The following is an 18435-nucleotide window of genomic DNA, read 5'->3' as shown; positions in this document are numbered from 1 at the left end:
AAATGCTAGCGCTCAATATTTCCCAACATTTGCTGGGAAAGAAGGGCCTATAAGCACAGGTGCCGCCCAGCAATTAGCACTACTAACTGCGTTAGTTAAAAGCTTTGATCAACACCTTTCAGAGCTTTTCTTGTTATTGCACTGCACAATGGTGCTTTCACGCGGAATGGAATATTCTGCCATAGCATTGTTTAATATGCCGTCCTGGAATTCTGCACCAAAATCCGCACGTCAAACTGAATGGCAGAATTCTGCCATTTTTAATTCTGCATCAAATCTAGATTTTGGTGGTGAGCATTCTGCAGGAGGGCATACTCCGCAACAATGTTGCAGAATATTCTGTCCTGCGTGAAAGCACCCTACTGAGGAAAGTGTCAGTTACTGCAGTTGGGTAAGGTAATGGTGTGTCATGAATAAATCACACTTATCTCTCGCTGGGCGCTGCAGCTGGAATATGTAAGTATTTGAAAACTGAACCACAATGGTCCAATCAGTGTGAAACTAGCCATGCGAGCTGTTTCCATAATTCCCATAGAAGTCTATGGTCGCACAAGCAGTGTAGCACAACGGAAGTTACAGAAACAGCAGGAATTGCTGTGCTCTTTGTGTAGCTCTCATAGATGTCTACAGGGGTTATGGGATCAGCATAGTGAAGCCCACTTGGCTGTTTCCATAATCCCAACCACGTCCATCCACATCATATAGCTGGGCCGGCGGCGATAAGAACCCACACCTATCTTCATGGAAATATATCTCTTTAACTGACCCATGTTAATTCTGGAACCATTTTCCTTGTATGCAGATGCCACCACAACGGTTACCACAGACATTCCGAGAACCACTGCAGCAGTTCCTACTATTCTGACTCAGAGTCTCCTGAGAAGTAATCCTATTAGTACGACAGTACAAAGTAGTAGTCTTAAACAACCAAGTGATGCCTCATCGCTGTTAACAGAGCCTACAGTTCCCGGGCCTACAGGTAACACCATTTTTTCTCCAACTACAGTATACGGTATATTTTATATTGCACATTAGAGATCAGAATGATTTCTGCAGTTACAAAAAGGGTCTCAACAGTTCACCATGTGTACACACTAAAGTGTTTCCAAACATACTTAATGCCTAAGGCCCCCTGTCCATGGCTGTGATGAAATATCGCTAAAGATATTCCGCCGCGGGGGAGGAAGGGGAAGCGCTGTCGGCTCTCTGTGGTGAGCCTATCTGCCACGATTTAGGTCACGTGAGCAGAGAATCGCTATGATTCTTTGCTCTTGGACGCCAGAGCTGCACTTTCCATAACAACGCTATGGAAAGCTTCACACAGCGTAATCCGCCAGCGGTTTATCGCCAGCGGATCATTGCCCGTGGACATGCAGCCTAAGGGTGCCTGCACACGAGCGAAAATTCTGCGGTGGGATTTCCCATGGAATTTCCGCCGATGGAAGCCTGCATAGGATTGAGTTAACAAACAAACCGCGGCACTTCCCATTTCTGTGCGGAGCAGAGCCCCGCACAGAAACGTCACTCGCCCGCCGCCAGCTCTGGTCTGCGCATGCGCCGGCTTCCCGACAAGCCGACACATCAAACAGCCGGAGCCGTGGGCGCAGGTGAGTATGCGCTGGTCCCTGCAGGCGCTAGGGTCGGGTCCCGCGGCGAGAATCCTCACCGCCGGATCCGACCCGCCCGTCTGCAGGCAGCCTTAGGCTGATATAGACTAGCACATGCGCAAATAGGCTCGCCTCTACGGAGCGTATTACCGCATGAACTGGTTGTTTTTCTTGGATTATTCATACTCCATGCTAGTGTATGCGGGTTTTTTTTTTTTTTTAAAAAAGCGGTAAGATAGGTAAGTAAGTAGTAATAACATGCGTGAATCCCGCTAGTCAAAACGAAACCATTGAAATCAATGGTTTTGCTTCATCCTGTTTTGCAGCCGTGATTTTCACGCCCACAGAACAGGACAAAATCACGGCCATAATGTCCTTTTACACTGGATGATAGATCCTTTAGTGTCTCTAGTGGAAATCTGGACAATTATCGTTCAATATAAATGCAGCAACTGAACGAAGAGCGACAATTTTTTCGCTTCTCGGTCGTCGTTCAGTTTCTGCACAATGTATCCTTCAGTGTAAACAGGCAGTATCACTTATGAATAACTGCCTGTTTGTTGTGAATGGAAGCGGGTTGGATCGATCCCATCGCTCCACCTCCATTCAGTCGCTGCTGGTCGTTCCTGTGTAAAAGGACAGTGGTGATCACTGAGACAACCTCTCAGGCATCTGTGCTCAACAAGTCATCCTATGTAAAAGGGCCCTAAGGGCAAAAACACATTGCTAGGCAGCATGGAGCATAATTATTCCTGAACGTTTTTTTTTTCCTCAGAGTATCCAAACGTCGCACTTTAGTGTGCAAATTTGAATAGAACAGTGGGAATTAGGTCATGCACTATCTTTTCTCACACGTAGCATTAACGGGCAAGAATACCGCTAATGAAAACGAAACCTTTGAAGTCAAGGGTTTCGTTTCGCCCCATTATGCGGCTGTGATTATTACGAGTGCATAACGGAAGAAATCACGCCCATCTGTAAAAGGCCTAAACGGAATGATCACAATGATCATTGCGCTTTTGAAAAAGGAACCCGTGATTTTGTACACTATGGGCTTCTTCACATGGGCATGATTTATTCGCGTTATGCACCCGTGCTTATCACCACCGCATAATGGGACAAAACAAATCCATTGATTTCAATGATTTTGTTTTCATTAGCGCAAGGTGACCAGATTTTCCTAGGGTCAAAGCGGGACATAGGGGTGTGGTCAGGGGCAGAGCTTGTCACAACGTGTGATTTTTACCTCCACCATTATAAAAAGTTCAGGGCTGTTTCAAAAAAGACAGGGGAAAACGCACCTGCAGCTGATTTCATACTATGCAGTGTTCCCCCTCACCTCCTCTGAAGGCTTCCTGCTGTCAGCACTCCCCAGTTTCTGGATCACAGGGGCTTATAGTGGCCTCACCCGACCCGCAGCACTGCATCTTACCAGGCCACTGGGACCTGGAAGCAAATGCTGACAGCGTAAAGCTTACAAAGGTGGCGAGGGGAAGCGCCACATAGAATGAAAACCGCTTCAGGTACACAGCTGATTCCCAGTCAAAATGTGCACCAGCAGTATGGATTTTGACAGTTTTTTCTTTATGGTGGAAATGCTGTGGAACTTGCTGTTGAAATTTCTGCTGTGGACATTCTGTAGCATTTCCACCATGTGTAAGCATACCCCAACAGTGGTGCAACAAGGTCAGGTGGTACCCGGTGCGGAAATTTTTTTCGTCAGCCCGCTTAGTGATAGCATGATAGCACCCAAGGTGGCCTGCATCTGTCCGTGCCCCCCCCCCCCCGCTTCTTATGCCACTGCCTGACACTATTACTGCCCCTAACACAATTACTGCCCCCTCATCGCTGTCGCTGACACTGTTGCTGTCTCCTCATACTATTACCACTGTCCCTCACTATTCCTGCCCCCTCACACTATTACTGCCGCCTTATCGCTGCCACTGACACTATTACTGCCCCCTCATACTATTACTGGTCCTTCACCATTGCCCCTAACACTACTACTGCCCCCTCAAACTATTACTGCCCCCTTACACTATCACTGCTCCATCACCGCTGCCCCCTCACACTATTACTGCCTCCTGACACTATCACTGCTCTCTCACCGCTGCCCCTAACAATATTACTGCCCCCTCACACTATTACTGTCACCTCACCGTTGCCTCTGATACTATTACTGCCCCCTCACACTATTACTGCTCCCTCACCATTGCCCCTAACACTACTACTGCCATCTCAAACTATTACTGCCCCCTGACACTATCATTGCTCTCTCACCGCTGCCTCTGACACCATTACTGCCCCCTCACCGCTGCCCCTCACACTATTACTAATCCCTCACAGTATTACTGCCGCCTCACTGCTGCCTCTCACACTATTACTGCTCCCTCACACTATCCCTTCTCCATCACTGCTGCCCCTCACGCTATTACTGCCCCCTCACACTATTACTGCCCCTAACACTATTATTGCTCTCTCACTGCTGCTCTCACAGTATTACTGCCACCTCACGGCTGTCCCTGACACTATTACTGTCCTCTCTTACTAAAAGTGCTCCCTCAATGCTGCCCCCCCCCACACTACTACTACCCCCTCATGCTATTACTGCCACCTCACCACTGCCTCTAACACTATTACTGCCCCTCACACTATCACTGCTCCCTCACCACTGCCCCTAACACTACTACTGCTCCAACACTACTACTGCCACCTCACACTATTACTGCCCCCTCAACGCTGCCCCTCACACTATTACTGCCGCCTCACTGCTGCTTCTGACACTATTACTGTCCTCTCACGCTATTACTGCTGCCTCACCGCTGCCTCTAACACTGTTACTGCCCCCTCACACTATCACTGCTCCCTCACTACTGCCCCTAACACTACTACTGCCCCTAACACTATTACTGCCCCCTCACACTAATACTGCTCCGTCACCGCTGCCCCTAACACTATTACTGCCTCCTCACACTAATACTGCTCCCTTACGGCTTCCCCTAACACTTTTACTGCCCCCTCACACTAATACTGCTCTCTCACCGCTGCCCCTAACACTATTACTGCCCCCTCACACTATTACTGCCGCTGCACCGCTGCCTCTGACACAATTACTACCTGCTCACACTATAAGGCCTCATGTCCACTAGAAAAATACAATCCGCTCAGAATCTCCCGTGGATTTCCGCGGCGGATTCCGAGCGGATTTGCTTTAAATGGTATTTTTTTGCATGCAGATATCCGCACACATTGCTATCAATGTGATAGCAATGTTGCCAATCTGCGCGGAATCCGCGGCAGAATGGAGCATGCCGCATTTTTTCTCCCGCGTGTGAAAAACGCAATTCTTTTAAAATGCCATCCGCGGGTGCAAAAATCAATTTAATGGACCGTGGATAGCCAATGATTCCCTATGGGCAAAATCCGCTGCGCAATTCCATTTAGCTAGTGGACATGAGGCCTTACTGCCTCTTTATTACTGAATAGTAAACTTAGTGCCATGCAGTGACATTGGTCTCTTGGTCACGAGCTGTCAGAGATCATTAATTGTGAATTTCTAAGTATTCTTAAGACTTATATATGTTTAGAAAATAAAGTAAAACAGATGATAAAGGATTCTATTTGCTCTAAGACAAAGTCCATATTTAGTCAGCTGTCTGGCTACACATTTGTGTGAGTGAAGGTCAATTGCAGTTTTTCCTTCTTAAAGGGGTTGTCCCGCGAAAGCAAGTGGGGGTGTACACTTCTGTATGGCCATATTAATGCACTTTGTAATGTACATTGTGCATTAATTATGAGCCATACAGAAGTTATTCACTTACCTGTTCCGTTGCTAGCGTCCTCGTCTCCATGGTGCCGTCTAATTTTCAGCGTCTAATCGCCGGATTAGACGCGTTTGCGCAGTCCGGTCTTCTTCTTTTCTGAATGGGGCCGCTCGTGCCGGAAAGCGGCTCCTCGTAGCTCCGCCCCGTCACGTGCCGATTCCAGCCTCCTGATTGGCTGGAATCGGCACGTGACGGGGCGGAGCTACGCACAGAAGCCCTGCGGTCCACCGAGGGTAAAGATCCCGGCGGCCATCTTCACCAGGTAAGTAAGAAGTCACCGGAGCGCGGGGATTCAGGTAAGCACTATCCGGTTTTCTTTTTTAACCCCTGCATCGGGTTTGTCTCGCGCCGAACGGGGGGGCTATTGAAAAAAAAAAAACCTGTTTCGGCGCGGGACAACCCCTTTAAGGTCTTGCAATCTTCTGAACAAAAATATCTTAATAGTATATCAAGTAAGTTAAAGTAAATGGAAGGGAAACAAGATGGTATTCAACAGACACTATGGCTTCTCTCACACTGGCCTATGAAGAATACTTAGACTCTGCACTGAAATTATAAGTCTATGTTTTGCATGGGTAGAATTATGACCTTTTAGTTTTTTCTGTGGTTCTATATAGTTCCAGGCCTGACTACAACAACATTAAGTGAAACAAATGAACCACATATCGCAAACTCAACTCACATGAAAGAAACCTTCACAACTTTAACATCCAATGTGACTGACAGCAGAGATCTAGTTTCACAGGACAGTGAGAACACCACCTTCCCTAAGACTGAACCTACAGTTCATAATGTGCAGCCACCAAACAGTGAGACACTGCCACAATCTACAAGTCTAATAACGGAACTACCGTCCTCACAGGCACCAATGGCACCAGGCAGCATTGTGAGTATGTGTTGAAATGCGCCTTACCTATTTTATCATCCTTATGTGGAAAATGTAGTAAAGGTTTTACTTCTATGAATCCAGCACAGATAAAAGAACTCTGCAAAAGTTTTAGGCAGGTGTGGAAAAAAATGCTGCAAAATAAGAATACTTTTGAAAATAGAAGTTACTAGTTTATTGTTGTCAATTAACAAAATGCAAAGTGACTAAATAAAAGAGAAATCTCAATCAAATCAATATTTGGTGTGACCGCCCTTTACTTACAAAACAGCATGAGCTTTTCTAGGTATACTTGCACAAAGTCAGGGATTTTGTAGGATAAGGCCTTAGTCAGACGGGCGATTTTTCGCGCGATTTGCGCATGCGCATGCGTCCGGCGATTTTATAAAACCATTGCTTTGCAATGGTATCGGACACATGAGCGCTTTTTATGCGCTCGTCCGATAAATTATAGAACAAAAAATCGCAGATCGCACCTATCTGCGATCTGCGATTCCTGTTCTCTTCTGTATATGCGCTCAATCGGGCCGACGGCAGCAGCGCCGACCCCATTGAGAACATATAGAAGACAAATCATTCTTCTCTGCCACAGCTGTAACAGCTGTGACAGAGAAGAACGATGTTTGCCCATTGAATTCAATGGAGCGGCAATACAGCCGCTCCATTGAAAGCAATGTGCTGCCGGCGTGCGCGGGGTGAATTGTCGGGAAGGGGTTAAATATATAAACCCTTCCCTGCAATTCATTCTAAAATGTGTTAAAATAAAAAAAAATTGTATACTCAGCTTTCCGCTGCAGCCGGAGTCCAGCCGCGGCCGCTGTCAGTTCTCCTGAACTGCTTCTTGGCACTATTCAGCCGGCGGGGCTTTAAAATCCCCGCCTGCTGAATGATCTGCCTCTGATTGGTCACAGCCCTGACCAATCAGAGGCTGAAAACACTCTCACACCCATTCATGAATTCATGAATGGGTGAATGACTGCTGCCTCTCAGCGCTGAGCCAATCAGGGGCAGGTCTGACTCACATCCATTCATGAATTCATGAATGGGTGTGAGTGAGGCATGCCTCTGATTGGCTCAGCGCTGAGCCAATCAGGGGGCAGGTCTGACTCACACCCCCTTCACACCCACTGCAGGACGGCCACGCGGAGCTCCGGCTGCCGGTAGAAGGTGAGTACACAATTTTTTTTTATTTTAACACATTTTAGGATGGATTGCAGGGAAGGGCTTATATATTTAAGCCCTTACCGACAATTCATCCCGGGCTTGCCCGCAGCGCATTGCTTTCAATGGAGACGGCTGTATTGCCGTCTCCATTGAATGCAATGCGCTGGACAGCTCCGGCCCGTTTCTAATGAAACGCGGCTAGGAGCAGATTTTCGGGCAATTTGCGGGCGACTTGCGCGCACCGGTCACGCGATTTGCAGATGCGCATTCGTCATGCGATCCGCAAATCGCGCGAAAAATCGCCCGTCTGACTAAGGCCTTATAGTCAGGTTCATGATTAACAAATTACACTAAAAAAGTGATAATGATCATCATATTCATATGTAGGTTGAAATGCAGTCATTAAAGGGGTTGTACTACACTTGCAAGTTGGAGGATAACTTGTTGATTGGTGGAGATCTCACCTCTGAGTCCATCGTCAAGAATCGGACTGTCGTGTCCCACTTTCCTGTCACTGTGGGGGATAACTTGCAGGTGTGGTGCAATCCCTTTAATTGAAAAAGAAACAGCTGTGTGTGAGGCTTGAAACGGGGTGAGGAACAGCCAAACTCTGCTACAAAGGTGAGGTTGTGGAAAACAGTTTCATGTTACCGGTTATACACCATGGGAAGTCTGATCACAGCAACAGGACACAAGATAGTTGTACTGCATCAGCAAGGTCTGTCCCAGGCAAAGATTTAAAAGGAGACTGTGATTTCAAGATGTCCTGTTCAAGCTCTTTTAAAAAAGCACAAAGAAACAGGCAACGTTGAGGACCGTAGACACAGTGGTCGGTCTAGGAAGCAGCAGATTAAAGACACATACTTACTTACCCTTGAAATTGAAAATGTCCTGCAGTGCCATCAGCTCAAAAATGGCAAAAAAGCACTAAGACCCTGGTACACCCATCTACTGTTCTGAGAAGTGTGGCTAGAAGTGGTCTTGTGGAAGAATTGCAGCCAAATAGTCATACCTTTGAAGTAGAAACAAGGCCAAGTGACTCAACTATGTATGAAAACATAGTAACTAAAATGAAGAATAATGGCAGCAGGTTCTCTGGACTGATGAGTAAAAATTTGAAATATTTGCCTGTAACAGAAGGCAGTTTGTTTACAAAAGACGAGAATTTGGGAATGCGGGCTATGTGAAAAATCTTCCTGCTTTATTCAATAAATAGTGCTCTTTACATCAGAATATATGGAGAACGTGTTTTGATTGCTCAGAACCTTGTTGACCCCATTCTGAGCAATCAAAATGTGTTCTCCATATATTCTGATGTAAAGAGCACTATTTATTGAATAAAGCAGGAAGATTTTTCACATAGCAGTGTTCCCAAATCCTCGTGTTTATGTGTAAACAAATACTAGGACTGAGTGGTGAGGGATGTGAATACATTCTTGCCTACACGAGTGGACTAAGAGCGTGCATGAACTGCAGAAAGGTGAGACACCTTTCTTCTTATTTGACTTGTTTACAAAAGAGCTGGAGAGTAGTACAACATTAAGGCTGCCTGTCCACGGGCGTTGCGGTATCCCACGGCAGATCTCCGCCGCAGGAACCGCCGCCTGGTAGCAGGAGTCGGCAGATGGATCTCCGCTGTCAGCCTATCTGACAGATAGGCTGACTGCTGAGAATCGCGGCAATTCGCAGCATGCTGCGAATTGCCGGCTGTGAGCAGAGAATCGCAATGATTCTCCGCTTGAGGACAGGGGGCCTGCGCTTTCCATAGCAACGCTATGGGAAGCTTCATACAGCGTGATTTGCCGGCGGAATCATGCCCGTGGACAGGGGGCCGAAGTGTCTGCAAGCAGCAGTGAAGCATGGTGTAGAGCGATACAATAATGAATGTCTGCAGGCAGCAGTGAAGCATCGTGGAGAGTGATACAATAATGAGTGTCTGCAGGTCCACTGAAGGATGGTGGAGAGCCATACAATAATGAGTGTCTGCAGGCAACTTTGAAGCATGGTGGAGAATGATACAATAATGAGTGTCTGCAGGCAGGAGTGAAGCATTGTGGAGAATGGTACAATTATGAGTGTCTGCAAGCAGCGGTGAAGCATGGTGGAGAGCGTTACAATAATGAATGTCTGCAGGCAGTATTGAAGCATGGTGTAGAGTGGTACAATAATGAATGTCTGCAGGCAGCATTGAAGCATGGTGTAGAGTGGTATAATAATGAGTGTCTGCAGGCAACAGTGAAGCATGGTGGAAAGCAGTACAATTATGAGTGTCTGCAAGCAGCAATGACAGATACTGGAGAATGGTCCAGTAGTGAGTGTTTGCAGGCAGCAGTGAAGCATGGTGTAGAGTGGTATAATAATGAGTGTCTGCAGGCAGCAGTGAAGTATGGTGTAGAGTGGTATAATAATGAGTGTCTGCAGGCAACAGTGAAGCATGGTGGAGAGCTGTACAATAATGAGTGTCTGCAAGCAGCAGTGAAGCATGCTGGAGAATGGTACAGTAATGAGTGTTTGCAGGCAGCAGTGAAGCATGGCAGAGCTATGTAGCATCAGTATCCGCCTTTCCACCTAAGCAGCCATTGTACTCCTGGGGGTATTGGGTTTTTGTTTGTCTGAGTCGTAAGTGTGTGTATGTGTTGGGTTCCTGTTCCCCTCTCATAGGTAGGACCACAGGACCACCTTTTGGTGCCCGACATTTTTAATTTTTTGGTATTAATTTTAACTAGTGTCTACACTGTGAAAGGGCTTAACATTACACATAGACTTTTCTGCTTCAGTGAAATTACTTGGCGGAGAGTGGTAAAATAATGAGTGTCTGCAGGCAGCAGTGAAGCATAGTGGAGAAGGGTACTTATCCATCATGCTACACAAGCAAGGAGGCATCTGATTGGTTCCACATGTATTCTGTCATCAGCAACTATCTTCAGTGCAAAGAAGAACAAGTCCTGGAAGTGATGATATGGCCCCATAGAGTCTTGATCTTATGCAGCCTGTCTGGAATTATATGAAGTGACAGAAAGATTGGAGAGAGCCGATATCCACAGAAGATCTGTGCTTGGTTCTCCAAGATGTCTGGAACTACTTCCCTACCAAAGTCCAAAAATTCTGTGCAAATTTACCTAGAAGAATTGATGCTGCTTTAAAGGCAAAGAGTGGTCACACCAAATATTGGTTTGATTTAGATTAAACTTTTGTTCATTTACTTTACATTTTATTAATTGACGAAATTAAACTATTAATACTCCTGTTTTTGAAAGCATTCTTAATTTGCAGCATTTTTTCCACACCGGCCTAAAACTTTTGCACAGTACTGTATGATCATTGGCCAGCTGATCGATTTTATGATTATAAAGAATGATCAATATGTTTATGGTGCTAAAAACATTTGTCTCTGACTCATGGAAGTCTGCTCCATTGGACAATACTCCCCTATCGCTGCCACAATGCTGACAGCTCATGTGACAGGTTTACAGGACGTCACCAGGTCTACTGGCCATGTGGCATCACTAGTCAGATGCTGCAGCATCCAGCTACCAAAACGGCGGTCTGGTACAGCAGTAAATATACTTATTTTATATCGTTTTGGGCACGGAGGCCCGAAACTATATAAAATAAATAACTCCGAGAACCCCTTTAAGTACAAATACAAATGCTTGTTGTATCCTGACTAAATCTTTGTCTAAACAGTTTTTGATGTTTTGGTACAAGCTTGCATTCTATTAAAAGCAGAAGCGCATAGAGGATTAGACCTTGATTTTCCCAAACTCTAGTCAGCAGCCCCCACCTAACCCTCTATCTATTAATTGTCAGCTGTCTCCCTATACACAATAATAGAGAAACAGATATCAATCAGTGGCCAAGGGGTGGGGCTAACTGAAACTCATGAATACTGAGGACTACTTCCTGTAGTCCTTTATATGTGTTCTGCTAATAATAACTTATAAGTTTCTCCCAAACTACTGCACTGATACACACAGCAGACAAATTGCTGTAATCTGTGTGACTGTCACTAATTTACAGTTGGTCACAGAATCCCTTTAATAGTGCATTGCTTCGTAAAAAAATTATGGATGTTTAGAAAGTGCTCCAACGAGCTATTTATTGTGCATGCATTTACTCTAACAATGTAGTTAGGTTTGGTTCTTCGGTATATAGAATTTTTGAAAAATTAAAAAGTGTGAAATGATCACAAAGTTTCTTTTCTTCCTTTAAATTTACAGACTTGCATAGGATTTGGGAGCTTCACATCTACTTCACAAGTGGCTTGTTTTCATTATGAAGAAGAAACAACTTGTGTGAGTTTCTACAAGACTAGCTAGAGCTCATCACTCCTCTATATTGTGAACTACGAGCACTTTGGAAACAATTTAGAAGGAACTAGAAATTATATTCTATTTGACTATATCTTGAAAAATCACAGTTGGGTGACTTGCAACAGTATTATTGACATTCTAACTCCTTCTTTTACATCCATGGTAGAGAATTGTCATTCTTTTTACTTTCTTATTATGATTTTACATCACATCTGAGTTTTCAACAAGTTTTCTAACACACAACAGGTACCAAGTTCTGCTTACCTTGCTCATTTGCTGCTGTTTCCATCCTTTTTCATATCTATAGGTCCTGATTTTCAGTTGGTTGACCCATTTTTCAGTTGCTCTGCTGTTTGCAATCCACTTTTAGGGAAGGGGTTGTAGCAAGTCTAGCATTCTGCCAGTAGTTCACTGTCCTGACGTCCTTGCCCTTACTTCCTATGCTGCATTGCACTGTCTCTGGTTCAATCAGCAGGGAGGCAGTATCTGAATGCCCACCCCAGGACCATCTGGTGTAAATGAATGCTTTCCCAGGATGATCAGGCATTTAGAGATATTTTAACTGGATGATTAATAAACCCACTACAACTTGTGTTTGTAATGTGTGCACACACTGAAACACACCCACACACTATAACAGTAAGAGAAGTAGAGACTGTGGATTTTGTTATCACAGTGCCTGCAGATGTGCCAGCCTGAAGCCTGTGAGTGCAACAGGGCCGCCTGTGAAGACAGCTCCTCCACTTGCTTCTATATGTCCTTGTTAGTATGGAAGCTGTGTACCTAAGGACAGAAAGTGGATTGCAGAGAAGCTGTAAGGGAGACCCCTGGTGGTAGCCACTTCAAACGGGATTTACAGGAATAAAGCAACAATGTTTTTAATACAAGTATATTACTAAAATAAAGAGACTAAAACAAACTATTAGATGAGCAGAAGTTGCCTGAAAAGTTACTGTCCCTTTCACTGAAAAGTAGGTTTCCCATTTTCATTTACACTAAAGGGCCAGTTATAATTGCCTTCTGGTAGATCTCCATTAAGCAATTAGTGATTGAAAAATAACAAGCTTATGAGCATTTTCCTGCCAGACATATTGTAAACATAAGTTCCCTAGCTCTTGCAAAGTTTCACAAGTAAATATTCCCTTGTGGCAGTTTTTGCCTCCTTCCTATAATTGTTCTATAAACGACACAAGGACATGGAAGAAAGCCTAGACCCTTGTTGAGAAACATGATGACATTCCTGTTCAGTGTTCAACGACGGTTTAGTTTTATGACTTCAAAAACAAAAGGATTGTGGAATAAAACATCTTTTTAAACTGAAATGTTACATTAAAGGGGTTGTCCCGCGCCGAAACGGGTTTTTTTTTTTTTTGCATAGGCCCCCCGTTCAGCGCAGGACAAACCCAAGGGATGTGTTGAAATTTTTTAAAAACATTTTACTTACCCGAATCCCCTCTCTGCAACTTCTTCCTTCTTTTCCTCCAAGATGGCCACCGGGATCTTCACCCACGATGCACCGCGGGTCTTCTCCCATGGTGCACCGTGGGCTCTGTGCGGTCCATTGCTGATTCCAGCCTCCTGATTGGCTGGAATTGGCACACGTGACGGGGTGGAGCTACGCGATGACGTGTGGAAGGGGGCGGAGCCAGAACGCTGCTCGTGCCCGGACCGACCAGAACGGAGAAGACCCTTCTGCGCAAGTGCGTCTAATCGGGCGATTTGACGCTGAAATTAGACGGCACCATGGGGACGGGGGAGCCAGCGCAAGGAAGGTGAGTATATAACTTCTGTATGGCTCATATTTAATGCACGATGTATATTACAAAGTGCATTAATATGGCAATACAGAAGTGTATAACCCCACTTGCTTTCGCGGGACAACCCCTTTAATTCTGTATTTCCCTCAGTAAAATGAAATATTTACCCACGGAACAAAGGCAGAAAAATGTGCAGGTGTACTAGAAAAATACTTATCTAACTTTGAGAATTCAGGAGTGCAATTGGGGTCTTCCTACTAGAGAGCTTGTGGTCACCAGTGATATCTTGCGATTAACCCAACACTATTATATGGGGAGGAATAAACACTGCTTGGGGCCACTAGCTGTCCGGTATGAGGACTCTGCCGAAGAACAGCACATAAAGTTCAGTGAGAAAACATTTAACTTATGTAACTGCTACATTATTGCAGTCATTATCCAGTGTGATGCCCCTTTCTGGTCCTAATGATGTCTTTCTGTCTACATTTGTCGAGCAAATGGCTTCATTTCTTGTTTCAGTGACTACAAAGCCCACAAAACCATAAAAAAAATAAATGCCTGAGCTCCAAGGGTCAAACAGCAGGATCAGAGTAGAGGTCAGTTTTATAGCCTGAGAGAACATAATTTGTAGGGAGGCTTCAAATGAGAAGACCTTACTAAATCCAGGTATGCTAAACTATAATCTCATAGTCGTGTCGTAGGATTCAGGCCCGCAGAGTTTAGCTAAAGCCAATTTATTTAGAGTGTATATGGGTGCAGCGCATTTCGGATGACAGGGAGTTTCTTTTGTCAAGTACATACAGGAAGGATAGTGTACACTGGAAAATGGTAATTTTATTTATAATTAGTGACCTTGGAACACTGTCCTCGTATTACAAAGCCTTCAAGCCCCCTAGTGCAACAAAATAAAAAGTAAAAAAAGTGTAAAAAAATAAAAAAAATTTGTTTTAAATTCAACTCCCCTTTCCTTACTATGTAAAAAAACTCACAAATTGTTATTGTCATGCTCATAATGAGCCAAAAAAATTGTACAACATTTAACCTGCATGGTGAACATTGTAAAAAAAATATATAAAGAACATGGTGAACATAGCTGACTTTGCATATCTCACCTCACAAAAATGAAATAGAAAGCGTTCAAAAAGGTATATGGCTCACTAAATGGTACCATTGAAAAGTACAACTCATCCCACTAAAAATCACTCACACAGCACCATTAGGGCCTAAAATGGTTTCGCCGTTAGGGCTTTTACCCACTGTTTTTTTATACTGCGATATCGCTGCATTTTTTTTACTGCAAATGTCAATGGGGCTTTCTAATGTTAAAATCGCATCGCAGAAAAATCGCAAAAGCGCAAACTTGCGATTTTTATGCAATGTGATTTTAACATTAGAAAGTCCCATTGACATTTGCAGTAAAAAAAACACAGCGATATCGCAGTGTTAAAAAAACGTTAGTGGGTAAAAACCCTTAGAGTAGTGAATCAGGACATTAACTACTGATGACCCCAGTATAGGTCATCAGAATTCATCAATGGGGCTCGTTGCTTGAGATCCCCGCCGTTCAGCTGATTATTCGGCCTGCTGTCACTGGGTGTCGACATTGCTGGTCAGTGCTGGAAATTTAATTTGCTGTCTGAAGTTCTATTGAAATCAACAGAAATGCAGCCTCCTATTACACCTCTGACTCCTCACTGTAGGACCAGACGTCCAAACCTGAGCCGGAAGTGTAATAGGATGCAGCGCTCTCATTGATTTCAATAGCAATGGAGCCAGCTATGAAACTTCCAGCATGATCATCAGTAGTTAAGGTCCTATAATACCTCTTTAAGGTGTTAATGCTGAAGGCATGACAGGCAATGAACACTGAGATACGAATTTAGTTGTTTGTAAGTTCTTAGTTTGGTAAGGGGCAGTTTTTGTGGTTGAACTAGGCTTTACGTGTTTTTCAGATTTTGACCGGAGAAAGGCTTTAATAAAGTTAAATGTAAATACTTCTTTCTTTTTGTTGATTTTACCAGTAAACTGCAAATTTACATGATTAACTATTAATTCATGATTATCAAGCAATAATAACATCATTTTCATGCTGGAAAATGTGGGGTAAGAGATTGAATCCAACCAAGGACAACATTTGTATGTTCTCCATGTTTTCATCCACTCTTGAAAATATATTGAAATTGGCTCTATCGAAAGTGTGTGTTAGGACAGTGGTCCCCAACCTTTTTTGCACCACGGACCGGTTCCAAGCAAGATCATTTTTACAAGGCCCGGCAAGGTGGGGCGGGACATGGGCGGGGCTTTGGTTATATGGGGCGGGGTTATGAAGGGGGTTGGAGTTTAGTGCATACTTATTTATTTATGACATTTAGAATGTCCTGGCAGTACACACATAGGGCAGTATATAATCTATCCCCCCCCCAGCGCACACACACATAGGGCAGCATGTATGTTATCCTCCCCACAAGCGCGCACACACACACATAGGACAGCATGCATGTTATTCCCCCCCAAGCGCACACACACATAGGGCAGCATGTATGTTATCCCCCCCAAGCACACACACATAGGGCAGCATGTATGTTATCTCCCCCCCAGCACACACACATAGGGCAGCATGTATGTTATCTCCCCCCCAGCACACACATAGGGCAGCTGGTATGTTATCCCCCCCCCAGCACACACATAGGACAGCTGGTATGTTATCCCCCCCCCCAGCACACACACAGGGCAGCTGGTATGTTAAACCCCCCCCCACAGCACACACATAGGGCAGCTGGTATGTTATCTCCCCCCCCCCCCCCAGCACACACACATAGGGCAGCTGGTATGTTATCCCCCCCAGCACACACACATAGGGCAGCAGGTATGTTATCCGCCCCCCCAGCACACACTCACAGGGCAGCAGGTATGTTATCCCCCCCCCCCAGCACACACACATAGGGCAGCAGGTATGTTATCCACCCCCCAAGCACACACACATAGGGCAGCATGTATGTTATCCCCTCCAGCACACACACATAGGGCAGCTGGTATGTTTCCCCCCCCCCCTCCCAGCACACACACATAGGGCAGCTGGTATGTTATCTCCCCCCCCCCAGCACACACACATAGGGCAGCAGGTATGTTATCCTCCCCCCCCCCAGCACACACACACACACACACACACACACACATAGGGCGGCAGGTATGTTACCCCCCCCCCCCTCCAGCACACACACATAGGGCAGCAGGTATCTTATCCCCCCCCCCTAGCACACACACATGGGGAAGCAGGTATGTTATCCCACCTCCCCCCCAGCACACACACATAGGGCAGCAGGTATGTTATCCCCCCTCCCCCCAGCACACACACATAGGGCAGCAGGTATGTTATCCCCCCTCCCCCCCCCCAAGCACACACACATAGGGCAGCAGGTATGTTATCCCCCCCCCCCCCAGCACACACACATAGGGCAGCAGGGATGTTATCCCCCCCCCCCCAGCACACACACATAGGGCAGCAGGTATGTTATCCGCCCCCCGGCACACACACACATAGGGCAGCAGGTATGTTATCCCCCCCTCCAGCACACACACGCATAGGGCAGCAGGTATGTTATCCCCCCCCCCTCCAGCACACACACACACACATAGGGCAGCAGGTATGTTATCCCCCCCCCCCAGCACACACACATAGGGCAGCAGGTATGTTATCCCCCCCCCCCAGCACACACACATAGGGCAGCAGGTATGTTATCCCCCCCAGCACACACACATAGGGCAGCAGGTATATCATCCACCCCAGCACACAAACATAGGGCAGCAGGTGTTATCCCTCCCCCCCCAGCACAGACACATAGGGCAGCAGGTATGTTATCCCCCCCCCAGCACACACACACATATAGGGCAGCAGGTATGTTATCCCCCCCTCCAGCACACACACACATAGGGCAGCAGGTATGTTATCCCCCCCTCCAGCACACACACACATAGGGCAGCAGGTATGTTACCCCCCCCCAGCACACACACATAGGGCAGCAGGTATGTTATCCCCCCCAGCACACACACATAGGGCAGCAGGTATGTTATCCCCCCCCCAGCACACATACATAGGGCAGCAGGTATGTTCCCCCCCCCCCAGCACACACACATAGGGCAGCAGGTATGTTATCCCCCCCAGCACACACACATAGGGCAGTAGCTATGTTATTCCCCCCCCCCCCAGCACACACACATAGGGCAGCAGGTATTTTATCCCCCCCCCCCCCCAGCACACACACACAGGGCAGCAGGTGTGTTATCCCCCCCTCCAGCACACACACATAGGGCAACAGGTATGTTATCCCCCCCCCCCCCAGTACACACACATAGGGCAGCAGGTATGTTATCCCCCCCCAGCACACACACAGATAGGGCAGCAGGTATGTTATCCCCCCCTCCAGCACACACACATAGGGCAGCAGGTATGTTATCCCCTCCCCCCTCCCCCCCCCCCCAGCACACACACATAGGGCAGCAGGTATGTTATGCTGCTTGCTACTTGCAGAGGCCGCTCTTCTCTTCTACTCGCGGGAGGGATGCTCTGCTGTTTGGTGCCACAGTGCTCGGCTCCAAAGAAGGTGCCTTGTGATTGGTTGCCGCGTGCTGCAAGGAACATAGCAGACTAGTGTGACACCGCAGAGCACTGCTAAAGGGGCCGCTTCCACACAGCAGGTTAGTGTGAGAGCGCAGCGCGCAGCTGAAGGGCCCGCGATTGTTCCTGTCTTATTAAAAGTTCCCGGCGGTGCCGCGGACCGGCAGTATTCACCAAACGGCCCGGCCCCGGTCCGCGGACCGGTGGTTGGGGACCCCTGTGTTAGGAAATAGGGAATTTAGATTATGCGCCCCATTGAGTACAAAGCA

General features: G+C 46.3%; 1 protein-coding gene across 1 annotated transcript in view; it reads left to right on the top strand.

The window, feature by feature from the left end:
* Nucleotides 1-18435, top strand: part of CD34 (CD34 molecule) — a 96996-nt gene that overhangs the window by 43133 nt on the left and 35428 nt on the right. The window contains exons 2-4 of the mRNA XM_066600222.1: nucleotides 803-979; nucleotides 6049-6317; nucleotides 11702-11776. Of these exons, the coding sequence (XP_066456319.1) occupies nucleotides 803-979; nucleotides 6049-6317; nucleotides 11702-11776 (521 nt within the window). The remainder of the gene's footprint in view (nucleotides 1-802; nucleotides 980-6048; nucleotides 6318-11701; nucleotides 11777-18435) is intronic.

This window comes from Eleutherodactylus coqui, chromosome 4, assembly GCF_035609145.1.
Source record: "Eleutherodactylus coqui strain aEleCoq1 chromosome 4, aEleCoq1.hap1, whole genome shotgun sequence".
Classification (NCBI taxonomy): Eukaryota; Metazoa; Chordata; class Amphibia; order Anura; family Eleutherodactylidae; genus Eleutherodactylus; species Eleutherodactylus coqui.
This window is presented reverse-complemented; position numbering and strand designations above follow the sequence as displayed.